The 20,317-nt window shown below is 45.3% G+C and overlaps 1 protein-coding gene and 1 long non-coding RNA gene across 2 annotated transcripts in view; one reads left to right on the top strand and one right to left on the bottom strand.

Moving 5' to 3' along the window:
- LOC102381925 (copine-5) overlaps positions 1–20,317 on the top strand; it is a 116,955-nt gene that overhangs the window by 81,204 nt on the left and 15,434 nt on the right. Inside the window, exons 13-16 of the mRNA XM_025216347.1 lie at positions 2,758–2,804; positions 3,457–3,638; positions 4,256–4,383; positions 5,354–5,456. Coding sequence (XP_025072132.1) covers positions 2,758–2,804; positions 3,457–3,638; positions 4,256–4,383; positions 5,354–5,456 — 460 coding nt within the window. The remainder of the gene's footprint in view (positions 1–2,757; positions 2,805–3,456; positions 3,639–4,255; positions 4,384–5,353; positions 5,457–20,317) is intronic.
- LOC102378560 lies at positions 16,173–17,627 on the bottom strand. Its single transcript, XR_325022.1, has 3 exons — positions 17,564–17,627; positions 17,057–17,128; positions 16,173–16,345 (listed from the first exon to the last, which is right to left on the bottom strand). It is a non-coding gene; the product is annotated as an uncharacterized LOC102378560 (long non-coding RNA).

The following is a 20,317-nucleotide window of genomic DNA, read 5'->3' as shown; positions in this document are numbered from 1 at the left end:
CTGGTGAAGGAATGGAGGGGAGTGTGTAGGGAGATGTGATCGAGAGCACAGAGAGATATATGAGTGTGCAAGTCATGTGAGTGTGTGCTGGAGTTTGGAGGCTTTGGGGAGTCTGCCTGTGCATGGGAGGGGCATTGTGTGGGGCTGTATAGACACGCGTGCTGGGGCGGGGGCATGCGGGCTGGGGCGGGGAATAGAATTCCCATAGACACACAAGTGCCAACATGCCCTGTAGGCAAAGGAGATGATCCAAATACCACTTGGACGAACAAATCTAGACATAGAGGTGTCCAGAAAAGAAGAGACTCCACCCCATGGTTTCCACTTGAACCACTCACACACCTCCGGCTTAGAAAGGAACCCAGGAGTCCTGCCTTGCTGTTCTTTGTTCTGTCCACAACACACTGCTGCTTCCACCCACGTGTGGAGTATTTTATAACACCAGTGACAAAAACTCAGCTCACATGTATCCCCTGTCACCTCTGGACTCTCATCCTGGCATGACAGTAAGTTGATTGGCCTTCTTGCCCCATTTGGGGCTGATTGTCCAGACAGCATTAATGTTGGGTGTGAGTGATGGATACAAGATCAGCCTGCAGATGCCCTTCTGCCGAGAGCTCTGGCTCTTTCCATCATCTCAGCTGAGACATCCCAGCTGTCAGCCCCTGCCACAAACCAGCATCCACTGTTCTGTGACAAGCTGTGCCCTCAGATCCGGGGAGAATGTTAACAAGGGGCTGGTGCTGCCATGGGGACTTGACATCTTACCTGCCAGAGAGGAAGAAACAAAGCCAGTGGCAACAGGCTCTTGTTGCATCGGCTCTGAAAAATGGCAAGTTCAACGCCTTGCATCCCTTAAATGATGAGCATCTCCAAGCCAGGATGCTGACCCAATGCATCGGAGGGTCTTGAGGCTCTGCAAATTCAACACAGCTCTTAAAAAAATAGGGGGTAGGGTTTGTATGCACAGGCTGAAGTGCTGCCTCCACCCACCAGAAGTACCTCTGGAACCTGTAAGCCAGACCCTCAGATGCTGTAAATTGTCATAGTGCAATCATAGTGAGTGGAGAGGCACCCGTTTACACAGAGGCCAGATGTATTCCTAGTGGGCATCTCACTGCACTTGGGCACCTAAGTGTGAGTCTATTCCACCCTGCTCAAGTCCGTGAAAAAAAAAATATGAATGCATCTACTTTTGTTATAGGCCATCATCTGGCCCTTACGATTGCATCAGGTTTGCTCTGTGATTTGGACAAACCTCTAATGCCCGGTCTTTAAATGTGGATTCTAACTTGAGGAACTCATCTGGCATCATTTTATAAGGACTTGATTTTCAGAAAGGGCTGAGTGCCCTTCTCCTCCCCCCCTACCATGCAGGAAATCACTGCTACCTCCATGGCAGGTGTCTCAAGCTGAACAATGTGAATGTTGGCCTTTGGAAACAGAGCCTTAGCTAATGTAAAATAAAACAATTCCACTGACTTCAGTACAGCCAGGCTGATCTACATCAGCAGGATGCAGATTTTGATTCTCAAGTCCTCCTGATCCTGAATATGTTTTCAGCCTCTCTAAATCCAGGACTTGTTTATGCACCGGGGGGAAAAAAGGGAGCTTGGGTATGATCCTGAAGGGCCTGGTGCAACTGTATGGGTTCACATAAAAATGCCAGTGAGAAAAGCGAGAGAGGAGTCAGGCCCAGTAGAATTACTCCTGATTTATTCCAAGTCAGTGAGATGAGAATCTGACCTGCAGGTTTTGTTACTGGCTATTCAACCAAACCACTTCTCAGGAGCAGAGATGGGGTGAGAGATGGAGCCTGCATTCATATAACAGTGTTGATAAATCATGGGGCATAACCTTCTATGCTGCCTAATTAATGTAGCTAATCAAAAACTAGCCTGATCTTATGTAACTGCTCCAGCATCATCATCAGCCAAATCACGGGCAGGCCTTGAGAAGTAAGACAGAGCACAGGCAGGTACTGTGCAGGAAATCACATCCACTCTGTCAACAGGTAACCCTCGTGTGCAGCCTCTGAGCTGTGTTGCCAGGGGTGTGGTGGTGGCCAGGCTGACAGCACATCTGTCTGCTGCTATTTTTGAGCCCCATTCCCCCAAGGGTTGGAGCCTGGGGCCTGTGCCCCAGGCCCCATTTTTTGCTCAGCACTTTGTAACAGCCAGATTTTCAAATGTCTTATATTGACCCAGAGCCTCCAGTAACTTAGTGAGTAAAGCTTCTGCCTGCAGTCCCATTTTTGAGACATTGAGATGCATCTAGTCCAATGTCCTGTCTGCAACAGGGGCAAGGAACAGGTCTTTTAGACTAAGAGTGTTTGAAACAGGGCATGTGTAGAGTTATCCATGCCCCATCATACCACCCAGGCACCTGAAGTGTTGTGTTTAATAGTTCCTAATGGAGCTATCCTCCATAAATTTGTCCAGTCCTACTTTGAACCTTGTTACACCATTGGCCTACACCATAAGTTATGACAATGACTTCCATGTGTGAACAAAAGCCATAAGATGGTAGCATGGCTAGCACGGAGGGATCTTTCTGGCTGCTTGTGCTCCAACTGGCAGATCTGTGTCTTAGCCCCCATGAGGCTAGAACTGCACAGTTGGAATCTGAATTTTGCAAAAAAGCAAGAGTTTTAAGGTTGGGCTTCGGCATCAAGGGTGAAGACTGAGCAAAATGCCTCCAGACAAAGTCCCGCACTGCAGTAGCCTCTGTCTCATACTATCATTGTCACTTTTCTAGGACGCAGATCAACTTCACCGTGGCCATCGACTTCACAGCTTCCAATGGTGAGTCTCTGTACCAGAGATGTGGTGGGAGGATTCCCAGAACAAGGCTAGACCTCTGAGTTGGGGCGCTCAGTGGCTGTTCACACAATAAATGCTATTGTAACTTCTCTGAGAGGTTGCATATTTATTGCACACTTGCAAATTCTCCATAAGGTGCTTTAAAATTAACAGTCACTTGAGGTATAGGCAGCTTGATAAGTCCCAGTCAGATAGGGATTGGGTATCCTGCAAGGAGTAGTATTCAGTTTTCAACAAACACATGTCCTACCCAGACCCTTTGGGCCTGGTTCTGATCTTGTTTGGATCAGTGTGATGCCAGGATCACTCTCCCAACCTCATTGGAAATACTGATGATGGAAAGAGATGAATTGGGGCCGCTGGTCAAAGCCTGTGTATGGTCCCTGGGCAAATTCCCAGGGAAATCAGGAAGGGGCTGAATATCCTCTCGCCTGCACACACATCAGTCATCCCCCCCAGATGGCTTAGTGGAGTTATTCTCATTTGCCTGGTACATGTGAAAATCAGGCCCTGGCCTCACAGTGAGAGCATAGTTTTGCCCCCTAAAGTGACCTGACAATGTCCAGTTATATATCACACACCCCTCTACTGCTGTGCTCTCTGCTTGCCTCTAACTCTTCTCTGTCTCTGGCAGGAAACCCCTCGCAATCCACTTCCCTGCACTACATGAACCCCTACCAGCTCAATGCGTATGCTATGGCACTGAAAGCAGTGGGCGAGATCATCCAGGACTACGACAGTGACAAGATGTTTCCTGCACTCGGTTTTGGAGCCAAAATCCCTCCGGATGGGCACGTGTCCCACGAGTTCCCACTGGTACTGCCATCCCCTTTGAGTCTCTCTCACACTTAGTCTCTCTTCCAGTGGGTCCATCTCAGTGCCAGACTGGCCCACTGAGCAGAAAAGGCCACTGACCGGCCAGGAGGCTGCCATGTAGGTGCACCAAGGGAAGCAGATCCTACCCCCATGTGAATACCCCATATCTTCCTTCAGCCCTGCTCCCTGGAGATGTCTACCATGCTCAAGGCACAGACTATGGAAGTCAAGTTAATACCACAGCTGGGACCCCCTGGATTCAGTTCCCAGCTCAGGCACTATTTTTGTGTGGCCTTGGCTGAGTCACTACCCCTCTCTCTGCCTCAGTTTCCCCATCTGGGAATAATGGTACTCAGAGACCATGGGGTGGAAAATTCTGTGCAACTGCTAAATATAATTAGTACTATTCCTCTAAGCCCTCAGGGAGGTGGTCTTCATTTCCTTGAACACAACCCCTCCTCGTGATTCCTCTCAGTACAAAGGGGAAGCCCTCACATGGCTCTCAGTGACTCCCTCAGCCAGCACTTTGAGCATCCTTGTCATCTGATGGGGGAGGTAAAAGAAACAAACAGGGAAGGGGGAAGATGAGAAACCATTTCTCCCTGTCTTTTTCTCAGAACGGCAATGCTGACAACCCCTACTGCAACGGTATAGAGGGCATCCTGGAAGCCTACCACAAGAGCCTCAAGACGGTCCAGCTGTATGGCCCCACCAACTTTGCACCGGTGGTTAATCATGTGGCCAGGTAAAGGCAGCCAGTGCAGTGGGTACATGGCAACACCACACAGACCATCATGCCCTCTTAACTCCTTCTCGAGCTAGAAGCAGGGCCAGATGAACCCTTTAGTGGGCCCTAGGCAAACAAACTCATGGGCCCCAGGCTGGTCGAGACCCCCTCCCCACCCAGCATTGCTTGGAGCCACTGCTAGGAAGCAGGTGCCACGGCAAGGCTGGCAGAGGGGAGGGGAAAGGAAGGGAAGGGAGGCAGGTGGGTCCATTCACGCCACCACCACGGAGGGAAGGACCGGGGGCCCCCACAGCTCAGGGCCCTAGGCATGTCCCTAGTTTGCCTATGTGTTAATCCGGCCCTGGCTAGACATAGGCTCTTAGCCCAGAAACGCTTGTCACCATCAGGGAGCAATGGGAAGTCCCACCATGACACTAAGTGGTCCACAAGTAGCAGTGAAAGAAACAAGAGCTTGGAAATGCCTTGGCAAGCTACGGTATCTGGCAGAGGCATGTACAGCCCTGCTTTAACAATCTCAGGCCATTATTTCCTGTGGCACAGTGTCATCCACTGGCCTGTTGTTACCTCCACTTCCAGCAACCATCCATGCGGAGTAGCTGGGATAACCAGCGTGCCTTTCCTTCAACCCAGAAGGATCCTGATTGAATGAGTGGTGAATCGCTCTTTCTTTGGGACTTGCACTGTTCCTAAAACGTGCTTGTCAGTGCCAGGAGTGGAATTGAAGTGCAGAGGACTCCCTTAATCTTGCCACAGACATCTTTAAATCTGGGAAACTAAACAGGCTACTCTAAACCTCTGACAGAGATGGATCCTGCTTTGGTGCTCACTGGAGCACTTCAGAGTTAATTGAGTATGCAGCAAGTTTAGCCATCAGGTCAGAGGCCCCAGGACTACTTCTCTTCTTACACAACAGTACCCTACCGCCCCCACTCCAAGCCTATACTCAAGTGAACATCTCCCTGTCCAGGTATGCCACGGCTGTCCAGGATGGTTCCCAGTACTTCGTATTGCTGATCATCACAGATGGGGTGATATCGGACATGGCCCAGACAAAAGAAGCCATTGTCAATGTGAGTAATGGGAGCCATGCTCCTGTACAGTACCGCCAGATCATTTCAGCATCATACCTGCACGTGAAGCTGGGCTTCGGCAAACAGTAGCTGCAGACCCCCATTGCAACATCCGTATGGGTGAAGCCCACTCACTCGCTCGCTCGCTCGCTCACTGGCTAACACCAATGGCTTATGCAGAATCCCATCCCCTGTAAGGGAAATGGTTCATTTGGGTTTTCCCCACTGAACCTAGCTCCAGGTGAAATGGTTGCCACCCAGCTGTCCTCACAGGGGTAGGGACAGGGTTGGGAATTAGCATGTTCCTTAGACATTTCCTTCACTCTTTAGCAAGGAAACGTCATGCCACGTCCTGTCCTTGACCCTTCAGATACTTTAGACACATGATTATACATGGACAGGCAGACACCTGGAGCAATCTGATGCCTTAGTTTTTCCCCTCCTCATTCAGGGAGCCTGTCCTTGCACTGTGTCCTCTGGTTGGTACAGTCTGAAGGCCCTGGTAGACATGATATTTGTTCCACCATATCAGCAAAAGAACTGGCCACCTATTTATGCTGTTTGTTGCCATAAAATAATGGATGATCTGTCTCAGAAACGATGGATCCAGGATGAAAGAGTTTGAAAGAGCAACTTCTTTGTCTTTCTGGGACAAAACATGGGATCAGGTCAAGAGACTCCCCCCGCCAACTTTCCCACAGGGTTCAGCTCTCCCTCCCCCGCCCCCCTCCCTCCTCCTGAAACCCAAATCTCACGTCTCCCTCCCCCTCCAAGAGGCAGTGTCTGGCTTGGGCTACCTACCAACCCTTCTAATTACTGGGCTTCCAAGAAGCATGAGACCAGAAGTGCCTCCATGGCAGCGCTCTTCAGATCCTGGCTGCCTTCCAGCCCTTTAAATGTCCTGACTCTTGAATATGTGGCCACCCATAGCGCTTTATTTTTTATAGTGATTTATTTTTTGTAGTCCTGCAAATATACTATATGTCCAGGGCCCTGATGATGTCCTTATGCTTCACCTTCTGACTGGGTCCATCCAGCGTCACCTTCATTCTCCTTGCTTCTGGAAGCATTCAGTCACACTGTCCTGTGCCCATGCCCTCCAGCGGGTAAGAGGTGGCCCACTCTCTTCTTTTGTACTCAGATAAGGAGATAGCAAGAGGAGGAAGAGTCACTGGTCGTGAACAGGAAGGGAGTGTCTTGGGGGCCTTGTTTGCCATGCAGCTGAATGGCTACACAGTGAATCAAATGTTCCCTATACCAACACAAGGAAATGTGTGATTCCTATTCATTCAGCATCCCACCCACAAACTCAAATCAGCAGCATATTACAAATGCAGGAAATAATTAGCTCATTAGAGGTAATTTCAGAGAATTTGTGACCAAGTCCATCTGTGGTGTAACTCCATTAAGGTCAACCAGGTGGAGCTGCCCTACGATGTCTGCATCATGATCATGGGGAGTGCTGGGGAGGGAAGCCTCAATCACTGTCTATGGGTAATCATGTTGCCAGATATCTGACCATTGCTGAATTTTGTCTGTTGAGGCTCAGATCCCTGCCTACTATAAATCAGCATAGCTCCTCTGAAGTTATGCTGATTTACACCAGCTAAAGACCTCTTCCATAACTGAGTATTGAAACCATCAAAGCCTGTGCAGACAGTTAGCCCTTTTTCAACAGGCACAGACGACGGAGGGTCATCTAATCATCTAGTACATCCCTGTCATACATTTTCTCTTATTGCCAGATGACTTGTATCCATCATATCTTGTCAGTCTGGTGTCTGTAGAGGAATCAATAAATCCTCAGCTTAATGGTGCAGAAGTCTACTGCCCGGTGCAGAGATCTTCTGAAGATAAGTGCTCCTTTTCCTTATACTGGTGTCAATCAGAAGTGACTCCTAGTTCCCTCTGGGTGCGTTTACATGTTCATTAATGCACCATAGTTGCTGCTCATTAAGTTTAGTACTTGCATAACCAGTTATTAAATCAGTGCACAGTAACTGGTGCTACTGCACAGTAGCACCGGCGCACACCTTTTTACTGACATTAACTGCTCAGTAGCCTAATACTTCTGCTCAGTAGTGTATTAGCATGGGTTTTGCCTGGCACACTACTGCGCAATGTTATTTAGGCTATTGTGCAGTTAGTGTCTCTTGTAGACGCATCCACTGTGATGTAAATTAACAGTATTATCATATAAGTCACTGTGTATGAAAGCTGAGTCAGACTCAAAGTCATCCATTAACCCTTTCATAAATATTACAACAGCTCTTTTAAAACAATTTAGCTACTATATCCACCATCACTAACTGATGAACGGATGCCATATATATATTTACAGCATTTAACTTCTAATTTTTCATACATTATGATGTCTGGAAGGTGTGTATTGAATAGATTTGTTGCTCTGTCAGCTAGTCAAGAACAGAGCTGTGCTAATACTTGATCTTTTACTTTGCTGGCTGCTCTGGGAAACTGAAAAACCATTCAGTTGGGCTGAATGAACTGTATTGTTAGACCCCAAACAAAACATTTTATTTTCATAGATTCATAGATGCTAGGGTCAGAAGGGACCTCAACAGATCATCGAGTCTGATCCCCTGCCCTGTGGGGTTTAACAGGGTTCTTTAGTTTATAAAAATAAGTCAAAAAGTAATTTTGAATTGAAAAATTATCCTAATGAAATATTTTGAAAATATCCTAATGAAATATTTTAAGTTGGGGTATCAAACATAGGCCTGCAGGCTGGATTTGGCCTGCAGAGCTGCTCTATCTGGCCTGCCTGGCTGCAGGTGGGCAATGGGAAGTTGGTGGGACTGGCCAGGGGTGGGGAATGGCTTGCCACAGAATCCAGGGCCTTTGGACCCTGTGGACATAGCGATTGGCAGCAGGAGGATGAGCAAGGGCTGATACAGCCTCAGTTGTCCTCCAGCCACTTCATCCCTTGCCGCCACCCCTGACATACCTTTTCAGCTGCTGGTCCCACAATTGCCCCAGACTGGAGCTGTTGCCACATGCCTCATGCTGGAGCTGGTGCTGCTGCCACCTATGTCACCACTGTGGCTACCTTGTGTCCTGGGCTGGCTCCAGCTCCAACCCAGGGCACGAGGTGAGTCTGCCATCCCTCTTTTAAATGAAAAAAAATGAAACATTACATTTTGAAAATGCCAGACAGAAGCAGAATTTCTTTGCTTTTTTCTTAACATCAGCAATTTGGTGAATCCAAAATGAGTGTGCAAAATGTTTCAGTGTCAGTAAATCTACATTCCTCTCCAAAGATTTTTGCTTGAAAGATAGATTAGAAACGAATCATTTTGGCATATGGAAAACACATTTATGTTGTGCTAAAACAATCAGGTCCCTTGGATCTACTTGACAGTCTTTTGTGAGTCTGGAATTCCTCTGAGTGATAGTGGCAGATACGTGGTAGAAGTCACGTGTCATTTCGCTTGCCAGTACAGGAAAGATCATCTTGGGAGTTGCTTTGTGTTTCAAAGGATGATGCATTTCAGGCGAATGAGCCATCATCATTTTCAGCAATGACAAAACCTCCTTTCTTCTTCTTGAAGATGATAAATATACTTGGAGCAAACAAAGTAGTGGTCACCGACTGCTTTCCAAGCACTGAACTTGGCCATCTTCCTTGAGATCGGAAGGCATTTATCTTTTCCACTGCATCCAGTGTTGGGGTTTTTTTGTTGTTATCTAGTGGTGGTGGTGGGGTGCTTCTGTTTTTTTGCCTGGTCCTTTCTTCCATTTGAGTTGCATCTGAATTTCTTTGTCCTAAGCAGGCTTAGCTATACTTCAGGTGATGTTATTTTTACAGCAGCTCTCTGAGACTGCAGAGACACAAATCTGATATTTGTTATTATACTTATATTGCCATAAGAAGTGATCTTGTGCTTTTTTTATGATAAAAGCCAGCAAAGCTCTCACGGGCCAGAACAAAGGCGATGCTTTTGTAAAATCAAGAAGTCATCCTGGAGATATAATGGTAATTTCTTCCCTGACTGTAAACTCCTACTTGGCACAGGGTCTGTGGCCTATTTTGACTTTGTTGGGACCAGCAGTCTCCGCTGACTTTTTGTCCAATAAAGGCTGGATGCTTATACATCTTCTAAAAGAGGGTGTCTTGATTTTTTGTCAGTGATGACTAATGTGTATTGGTCTTTGGGTGCTGGCTTACGTAAAGCTGCAGCACTGTCTTCCTGGAAGTTTCATAGTAGTTTGTAGCAGGGTTGGGCTTGTTTGCTTGTAGTTTGTCTGGATATCCCCTGCATGAGATTTTTATGAGACTTCACATACTGATTGACACGGTGGAACTAGATGCATTTTCTCAGTTCTCTTGTGGAAACAACACTGAAGGAACTAACTTACAATCCCATGTCAGTGACTTGGCCTGAAAAATGCAACTCTCTCCACCTCCTTCCCTTTCAAAGAGGACAGTCATTTTTCATGGACCGTTCTGCAGTTTCAAACCGGGGGGAAAGAAAAAGAACAATCTTAGTCTTCTTTTAAAACAAAAATATTCTCCGACCACTAAGTCATTTTGTCTCAGGCATTTCCCAGTGCAATCAGCTGTTAATGACATGCCTTCGATGTACTGTACAGTCACGGATTTCAGAATTGCACTGAGGACAATATGATTGAGGTACTTGCTCATCAGCAAGTTGTTGTTTTAGTGTTTATTATGGGATGTCTAGAAGTCAGGCAGGGTATTAAGTCTGGGGGGGGGGGGTTCTGTTTCTTTGTGCTGTATTAAAAGGACAGGATGGATTCTCAACTGTTGCAAGTCATCATATCTCTACTGACTTCACTGGAGTTGTGCTGATTTATACCATCGGGTGTTCAATCCCATATGTATAGAAACCACAGTGATGAATGGGGTATAAGCACTAAAACTGAATCATGTTTAATACAGGCTGGCTTTTGGATAGAATCAGGTCTCTTCATACATATGTACGTACGTACATGCATTTATATATGACAGATTCTTTCCAGGAGATCTCCTTAACCCCTCTGAAGTCAAAGTAATCAACATGATGGCTCAGCTGCAGGCTTCTGCATTATCAGACATTTTATAGCTGTGCCTGGGTAATCTTCTTGCTTTATCCTGAAGTTTTGTCCTTTCTAACCACTGTACTTATAGCTCTGAGAAGTTAATGGGGATTGAAACATCTTGAAAAATGTGAATCTCTTAACTCTAGACCAAATGAACCATGGAGCCAAGGAGAGGCTTGTCCCTGCTTTACATTCAGGACTGGTACTTGATGCCAGAGCATCCAGATTTAGACCTGTACTCTTATCATCAAGGTTATTATGTTGGAGAAGTTACAAGTTGAAGTTCACAGAGGTCAAAAATAGATATCCTCAGGCCTTGGCAGTAGCATATGTCTGGGAACATTTTCTCCCTGTTTCTGTGATGCGCTTTTACAGTGTTTCAGTACATTTGAAGCTGTGTTATTACCCCATGCATCACTTAGCTTCTTGTTTTCACACAGGCATGCAAAACCTGGCATGTGTAACCAGCTGCTATGTACAATGATGCTACCTTTATGCACCAGGTGGGCCTTGGGTTTTGGAGTGAATTAGTGAAGTACATTGTGTTTACTTTCAAAGCATATGTGATTCGCTTTACATAAAAAGTACCTGGGACATACAAATGTGCATGGATGCATATATGTGTGCGTACGCATGCATGCACACGGTCTATATGAACATGTATGAATTTATGCACATTCACTAATCTTTAGGTCACTTCAGATCCTGCAAAAGTGAAGTCCTGTAGTTTGTTCCATTCAGCTGTACCAGGCAGTTTTCTGCTATCATATTTTCAAGGTCTATTGCAAGGATAAAATACTAGAAATAGAAAAGAACCTTTCCTAAAAACCAAAATCAGAAGCACACTTGGGGTTTAGGGGGCTCAAGAGCCAATGAGAAAATCTGTGGGTTTTCTATCAACAGGTTACTCCCATCCATGAAGTAGGAATTGGCTCTCTCTTCAGATGCACAACTAATGAACTTTGCAATGTGTATATATTTTGTTGCATATATGCAGCTCAGACAGGCTACTCACTCTCTGTTTCCTAGCCATGAAGATGACATGAACCTAGATCCTCTGTCATAGTTGCAAATATTGCAAGGGATTCCGGCTTGTCTTTGGTAGCCTTGGTAGATTTACAGAAAATAATTATTTCTCCCATTGGCTCATCCATTAGGCTGCAGAACTATGCACATTTTGGCGCTCAGTCAGTTGGTTTATTCACTCCTTGATTCAACCCATCGTGTAGCTGTGCAGCTCTCCAGACATACCTTGCTTTGTAATTGTGATGTTAGCTGGCACTCTTGGATGTGTTGATGAGCATGATACATTTTGGTGCAAAGTGTGAACCAACTTTTCCTTGACACGAAGCATATGTTCTGTTTATTCCTGGTAAGCTGTCATCAGATACCTCATTTTGGTCTGGTCCTCTGTTGAAATCCTGGCTTCCTTTTTTTTTTTTTTTACTGTCTTCTAAAGGATATTACTATAGTAAAATGCATATAAGGAGTTTGGGTTGGCCTTTTCTAGACAATAGGAGCATGTTTGTAATATAATGAAAGGAGCTGATGAGATGTCAGGAAATGTAGAGTTGTCCTGGGACAGAGATCAACCCTACTAAAAAGCTAGCTGGAGAAGGAAAGCTTAAGCTGAACTTCACATGGCAGTGCTATTTTAGCTGCCAAAAAAGAGAACCACTCCAGGAAGAGAGTTACATTTGGGCACTAACTGAGAGGGTAGGTATGCTGTGCTGGAGTGGAGGAGGATTGTCCATTCACAGTGACAAATGGTATCGTGTCCCTGTGAGTAGCAGCTTGCAGCTGGCAACGTGACAGTTTCTTCTTTGCTCAGGAGTTTTGTCCAGACTCTGTTTCTAGGTAAATGTAATGAATTGTTTGACTGTTTCCAATAATCAGAGATTCTGAATTTATTTTGCAGTTACCTTGGCATAAATGCAGATAAATAGGTAGGCTAGGCAAATAGACAGTACATCTGGAAAAAGCTTCTTAACGCTAAGCATATGCTCCTGTTTGTCTCTCCTGGTAAGCTGTCATCAGACCAGATGGGTCTGGTCCTAGGTTCAAATCCTGGCAAGTACATATATGGATGTACTTGCGTGGGTAAATAGATAGATGAATTATAGGCAGGGCAATAGGATGATCCATCAGTAGAAAAGTAGCTAGGAATCATAAATGAAAAGGTAGATAAGACGGTTGGTAAGTGGATGAATAGACTGACAGGTGGATAGGATGTTGGATGGGTAGATACAGCTAGATGAAGAGATTGATCTAAAAACCAATTTTTCATGTTCTTGGTGACTGCCTCAAGTAATCAGCTTCAGTTTAAAAATAATAAGACTTTATATTTGTTTGATGATTTTAGTGTGTCTTCAAGTCTCTGGGATGCAGCTAAGACACAGATAACTCACTAGAGCCAGGAGATAGCTCAGCTCAATTACACTGCTCATTTCACTATTTGAATTGCAAAGGGGAAATAAAAAACTCCCTTTCCTCTGTGTGGGTGGTGTTTCTTTTTTCCGATGTTTCCTCAGCTCTGCAGTTGCCTTCATCGTTGAAATACTATTTCACTTGCCTGAGAAATTTGCTGGCTGCAGGTTTCAGCATGTAGAATCGTTCGTTTGATTAATTTTCTCTTACCTCTGCCATGAGTTAGAGTCACGCTTCAGTGTTTGGGCCACAGAAGGCCATATTTTCTCTCTGTCTCAGTGAGGGATAGACTGATATAGCCTTAACTGTTTATTATCAGAAAGTACGTTGGATGTATTTGCAGTCTGTCAGCTTGATTCCCCTCTCACGCTGATTCTCTAAAGGCTTATGTGGAAATAAATCTGATTTGTGCTGGCATCAGAGAAAGAAGAATCAGGCCTTGTCTTGTAAATGAAGTTATGGGCCAGATCCCCAGGTTCCCTCCTCAATCCTGATGGTACCTCCTTGTAGTCCTTATGGAAACCTTACTTGGGCTCAGAGTACACGGAGAAGACTTTGTACCATCTTCACAGAGGGATAGTGATGGAGAGAGGGGAAAACAGAATGAAAGAAGAGAGACAAGAGAAGATTAAAAGAAGAATTTAATTAAAAACCAATGCATGTGTTTTTAGACACATACACACATGTATGTATACACATGTCCTTATACAAGCACAGACACATGCACATAGGGGCAGAAACAATCAGGGTCTCTAACTAGGAAAGACTACCTGTGAAATAATGAAGCAAATGAAGAATACCTGTGAAATAATGAATGCAAGGCAGGGGTGGGTGAAAGGGTAGCTAAGAAGTGCGATGTCTCCCGTAACAGAAAGGCACACGATATGGAGTTCAGAAATAAAAATGACCTTAAGACAGCACTCAGCAGCACTGCTGGGGTTGAATCTGCTTATTTGCGGAAGAAGCATGTGCTTTATTCCTGTCCTCTGTGCTGGCTTTGCTCAGGAGGGGCTAGGCACTACTTGGCTCCTTTGTGCTATATTTCACTGCCCAGTGCTTAACCAGAGAGGCCCAACACCAATATAGGAATGTGCCCTATGTTTGAAAGTTATTGCTCAATGCAAAGTGGCCTTTTTTCCTCCTAGTGTTTGTAACAGAGAGAGAGAAATATTGTCGTCTTTGAAATATTCACACCAGGTGAAGTCCACCCTTTTTTGTTAATGACCTTCATGTATTTTCATGTGCTGAATGCCCCCAGCAGCAGCCAAGAGATAAGAGGATTCATTTTAAACTCTGTTACTAGCCGCTTCTTCAACAATACCCCAGAATGTTTCATGTTAACTGGGGTTATGTCCTAGAATACAAATCACTTGGTTTCCTTTCCTGGCTTCTTAGGTGGCCTTGGGTTAGTCACTTAACTTCTTTGCGCCACTCCAAAATAGAGATAATGAGACACTTCCATGATCTGAACCAAGCCCCTAGCTCATGTATGCTGCCCACACAACGGGGGGTTCTGCCCATAAAAATACAGGGAGTTTGCTTAGAAAAAACAACACGTTTTCAGGGCTGTTTTCAAGACCTATCAGGGAATGGGCTGGCAGAATCCAGAAGCAATAAAATGTGTATTTTCCTATAGCTTATTCCATAATATAGAAATATATTCACTTCCTACTCTATTGCAAGGATTCAAGTGATTTTCACAGCAATTTCTAAGGCTGTGTGGATAGGGCCTGATCTACAGTGGGTTGAATCATGTAATTCCAACAAGGTGAATTTAAGTCCGTCCGATTTGCGCTGCCAGAAGATGTGTCCCTTTATTTTGTTTGAGGGAGTTGATTCTGTCATGGTTGATGGGCTCATTCCAGCCCAGAGACTTTCAGTATGATACCAGTGCCCCAAAGTAGTTGCATGCTCACAATTCAGAGATTAGAGAAATCGGGCCTGATTCTGCTCTCGGAGCAGTGTAAATCAGGATTAAGCCCAGAGAAATCAGGGTCTGATCTCCCTTACACTGTTGTATTAAGGTAAATGAGAGGAGAATCTAGTTTACCCCTGGAGAGCAAGGGTATGGATGGATGCAAGACCCAAGATAAATTAGGTCTTTGTTTTTGCAGCTAAACTATTACTGGTGCCTGAACTAGGCCAGGTCTTGCAACACTACAGCACTGTCACAGGCTGCGATGTGGACATGCCCAGAGATGGAAATTGGATCCAGTGGCTTCACTGCTACCTGCATTGGGGGAGTCAGGCAGGCCAGATGCTATTTCAACCCTCTTCTCCTTCCTGACCGAAGAAGTTTACTTGGCTTATAGGTGTCATCTAGTCATGAGGACAGGAGCCTCAAGGGCTCCCAGGGCCTTATGCAAAGAATTTGTGCTTCTCCTATTTATATGGGCCTCTGGCCAGAATCAGTCTCTCCTGCCTTAATTGGTGATTGTGATGAGCCCTGTCAAACTGTAAAATCATGGAACTGAAAACAGCTGGTTGTTTTTGTTGGGTTTTTTGCTTTAGTTTTTCTTTCTCCCTGGATCCCTGTAGGGGAATTTATCTGCAGGGAGATGGGAGGAATGCAGTGTGAGTCGGATGGATCAAGATGGGTTGAAAATCAGAAGAGAACAAAAAATAGTAATTGCTTGCCCTTCCCTTGTGTCTTCTCTCAAAAGCACTTACAAAGGTTAATGATGTCTACCCTGCCAGCATGGTGTAAAGGGGGTACATTGCAAATGAGAATCAGTAATCCTCCTTTGTGGGAGGTCACTGTACTGTTAGCCCCGTTCTAGAGCAGGGGACACTGAGACAGAGACCCAAGGGAGTGACTCCCTCAGGATCATAGAGAGCACATGTCAAGGCTGGCATAGAGCTCCACATCATCTGGGTCTTAAATCCATGACCACCCTTCATCTCCCGTCTGTCCCCTGCCCTGGAAGCTTCCCTCTCTGTTGTCAGTGCAGTACAAATGGGGAATGCCCACTATGAAGTTCCCTTACCCATGAGAAAAGCAGGTCATGACAGCATGGGGCAAGTTCCCATTGCTCACCACACAGGTCCACACATCCAATTGGTTATTGTTGGCAGCAGGATCCTGTACTTAAGGGATTAATGGTCTGCTCTGATATAGCAAATCATTGTTCTTACCAAGGAAGCAAGCACGAGTGGTCTAATATACTGTAGTATATATAAAATACAATATATACAATATACTGTAGGTCTAATATTAGGTAGTCCTAGGAGTCTAGTTGCAAGCAGTTACTTCCTTTTCCCTCAGGGCTTTGGAAAGCACGTTCCTCTTTTTCTGATCCTTCACTCCGGTGTGTGGGGGTTTGGAGAAGGGCAGGGAAGCAAGCTGGGAGTACCATCTCTTAGCCTGGCGGCAAAGGGTTGGGGTTGAACTTCACTGAGGCCTGATCGGGAAACAAGTAAGAAACAATAGCCAAGAAAATTCAAAAGGTGGCAAGAGTGAGCACATATAGAGAAAGAGTGACTTGCTCTGCCTTGCTCACATGGGAATTGGTGACCTCTAGAGCAACTGTTAGTGTGTGCATCCCTCCTTGGTGAGCCTACAACTAGCTGGGACTCTTTCTCTTCAACAGATTAGGCTAATAATGTACCCTGCCTCATGTGTGACACCTATATTGTTGGGAGGTGAGGTACCTTTCTGCCCCTAGAGAACATCTGATGAAGCTTTTAAGTGGGAGATCCTTACCTCTAAAGTATCGGGCCCTTCTGAAATCCAGCTGTGTCCCTGCTCTGCTATCAGTGATGTGCATGGACTGCACAGGGCAAATTTTGTAATATCAGCAGTCACCATTGTGATTCGTGCTCCAGATGGAGCTGGCTCCTTGGCCTGCAAGGATATCGGAGTGGCTGCTGAATGAGCCTCTCATATGCTATTACTCAGCCATTGATTATGTCATGTAATTTATGGTAGCTCCTCATCCCACGCTCAACACAGAATCCCATCAGCCCATAATAGATTGTATTTTTTTGTTAGCAGATGGGAGAGCGCCTCATTGCTCTTTTCACGCTAGCTTTTGCCAGCTGACATTCTTGATACATCAGCTCCTTATGGAGGCCACTTAACCCCTGCACCGTGCTCCTCATGTAGTAGTTACCTTGTGATGAAAGCCCGGCTGAAAGGAGGTCGAACACAGTACATGATTCCTCTGGACGTTGGGCTTCATTAACTGGGAAAAGAGTTGAGAGCAGCTGATTAAAAGCACACAGCAGCCAGCGGTTCACAGGCTGGAAACTCGGTAATTGCGGAGGATGGTTTAAAGCTGCTACCAATATTTGCTCTGCTTTTGGGTGACTGGTTGCAGCACAGGGGTTGATAGATTTGTTTTTAGGTGGGTACTGCCATTCCTCAGAGAGATTGTGTAGAACATACCCAGCCAGATCCTGCCTCCTGGACGTTTTCCCCAGGAAATCCTTAGGGGTCACAAAGGCAGCAGAGTGACTCCTTTGCCATCCCTTCCCTTCCCAGTCCCAGTGATGGGCAGCCCTTTTAGTACCCGCTCTAAGTCAGTGTCTAGAGTTGTTGCCTCTCTTGCCCCTCTCCCCACCCAGTTACACTACTGGATCACTCCAATGTCTGCAGATAAAAATGACTGAAGACAAACCATATCATTATTGTGCTGTGTCCAGTGGATATTTTGAATCACTGGCAGTAAGAATTCCTGGTGGCATCCCATTTTCATAAAGTAAGAAGGGAGTTACTTTTATTAGCATATCAGCCAGAGCTAATAGGAAAAGGATGGGTAAGTAGAGGAGGAGCAGGAGATGAGGTAGAAGCATGGAAAGAGAAGGGAAGAAAGGTGGGGAAAGTTGGGGGTATGGAGGGCAGTTAAGAAATAAGGTAGAGTGTATGGAAAGCAAATATGGAAAAAGTCATAAGTACCCATTTATCTTCCTAATGCAGGGGCGCGCAATTATTTCAGGCAGAGGGCCGCTTACTGAATTTTGGCAAGCCATCAAGGGCCGCATGACAGGTAGCCAGGGGCAGATATATTAATTTTCTAAATTATTTTAGGGGCTGCATCCAGCCCCCAGACTGCATTTTGCCCACCCCTGTCCCAGTGCCATCCTTGTAGCTTCTTCACCCAAATCCTACTCCACGGTTCTGAGTGTTAAAAGCACAGCAAAAGGTGAAGGGGCTTCTCCAAGACCATGCTACTGGGTCTCTCAGGCGAAAGGCAGAATAAATCTAGAGGAGAATAAAGTGTCCCTGAATTCCTCTTATGAATCACACACTCTGAAGGCACAAAACCCGCCCCCCTAAAGTCTTTAGAAATTCATTCTCTCCTCACTGAGGTCCATGGCCAAACTCCTATTGACTAATGGTGCCTTAGGGACTCAAGTTATCTGGCCAAAAGGTCACTTCTCTGCATCTGAGTATGACCCCATTTATTGTCCTTCCTTAGAGTCTTGTGAGTCTAAGGAGTACTGAGAGATAGTAGTTAACTGTGTTAGTTGGAAGTCCAGATAGCTTTGTACCTTATAGACCAACCAAATCAAAGATGTCTAGCATAAGCTTTTGTGAGCCCAAGCTCACTTCATCAGATGCTATGAAAGGACATGCACAGAGCAGTGCATCTAATGGAGAGAGAGATCTGAATGCAGGAGACAGGGAAGGGTGGGGAGAGGGGAAGTACTCTACATTTATAGGTACTCTACTTTCACACTTTGCCTATTTTATTGGCCTCCAAAGTAATTTCTACATGAGGAGCAATAATAAAAACATACATCAGTAATAGGCAGGGAGCTGAGGACCTATGCTGGGGCCCTGTCACAGAATGTAGGCTGTAACAAACTAAAAAAAGAGACTTGGAGCTAGGTGGGAGTTAGTCTATCATTCAGGACCCAATATAATTTCAGTAGTAGCCAGTGCACTCTAGCGGGGATTTTCTACCACACACCTGGCACAGATCTTTGAGAGACTGTTTAAAAGATACAATCAAATAAGATCAAATAGTATTGGTTACCTAATGCATCACACTGACTTAGATACAAAGTTTTTCTGTTGCTTTCCTGTTGCAGCTGGCATGTTGCCACTGCTGCCTGATGCCCATGCAGAATTCCCTGTAATCAGCTGTGAGTCATTAACACAAATGAAGTAACAGAGAGAGGCCTTTTCCACGTGATGGGGCTGAGGATGGCTGGTATGGATTCAAAATTATTATTCCACATTTAGATCCTGCAGGACAGGAGCCTAGCAGAGTCAGGAAATGGCTAGACACGGGAACATCCACGAGTGTGATTAGGTCAGAAACAAAGGGATATATAAATCTTCATGCTTCTGGGTATGACCTGCTCTTCATTCACTGGAGATTAGATGGTGATTAGGTGGGGTTTTTTCATGATTGGCCACTGGGGCCTTTCTTGTGCCTTCTTGTACTGCAGCTGGTGCTGGTCAGCTTTGAAGTTAGAGCCCTGGGTTAGATGGACTGTGGTCTGATTTGCAACAGCAAGTCCTATGTTCTGCCTTAAAGCAAGTACAAATCAGTAGTAACCCAGATGGATTCAATGAACTTAAATTGGAGTGGAACTAGTGTAAGTCAGAAGAGAATCAGAATCTTGTGTGGTTGTATCAGGATACAAAGCTGCTGTAGCCGCAAATCTTTATTGCATGTCAGCCTAAGTCCTGGCAGATCTTATTAAAGCAAAGAAATAGAGGCTGATTAAAGCAAAGAAATAGAGGTTGGAAAAGAGGCATGCTTTCCAAGATCCCATGCAGTCTACTACCATAAAGCAAAATGGCTGTCTTAAAGCATTTTTTTTTTAATTAGGATGGGGGAGTCTGATGAATAGATTGAATTAATGATTTCTCATGTGCAAAATTCTGAATGGCAGAAAACCATTCAGAAAAGGAAAGATAAGATTTTGCCTGGCATCTAATGTGTCTAATATAATTCAATTTTAGGATTAGCTTTTGCCAGCAAAGAGATCATTGAAATATGTAATGATCATTTGATTGATTTGGGTTCGGCTGTCCCTGGATCTCGCGCATTCCATTAATGAGATCACACCTCAGCACTGGCTAATGGATTAAGGATGCTTCACTGAACCAAACTGAGTCTAAATTTGAATTGCTGGAGTAAGAGACAATAATGTCAGGCCTGCCAGGCCTGGGTTATTACATTTGGTAAAAATGAGAAAGCTGAGTGACATTTCTGTCTGCCATTTCTTTGAATTTTAGTACTTGTGAAAAGGAGAGACTGATAGCCAGAGACACGGATATTGAGGGGGCTGCCACAAGTCTCTCTCTGACAGCTGCGTCCAGGCAACTTGATCCTCATGTACAGCCCACACCCTTGCTATTCTGGGTCTGCTAAAGCAGTGTTTCTCAACCCATGGGTTGCAATCCAAAAGTGGGT

Source organism: Alligator sinensis, unplaced genomic scaffold (genome assembly GCF_000455745.1).
Source record: "Alligator sinensis unplaced genomic scaffold, ASM45574v1 scaffold872_5, whole genome shotgun sequence".
Lineage (NCBI taxonomy): Eukaryota > Metazoa > Chordata > Crocodylia > Alligatoridae > Alligator > Alligator sinensis.
Note: the sequence above shows the minus strand (reverse complement) of the source record. Positions and strands in the feature narration are given on the sequence as shown.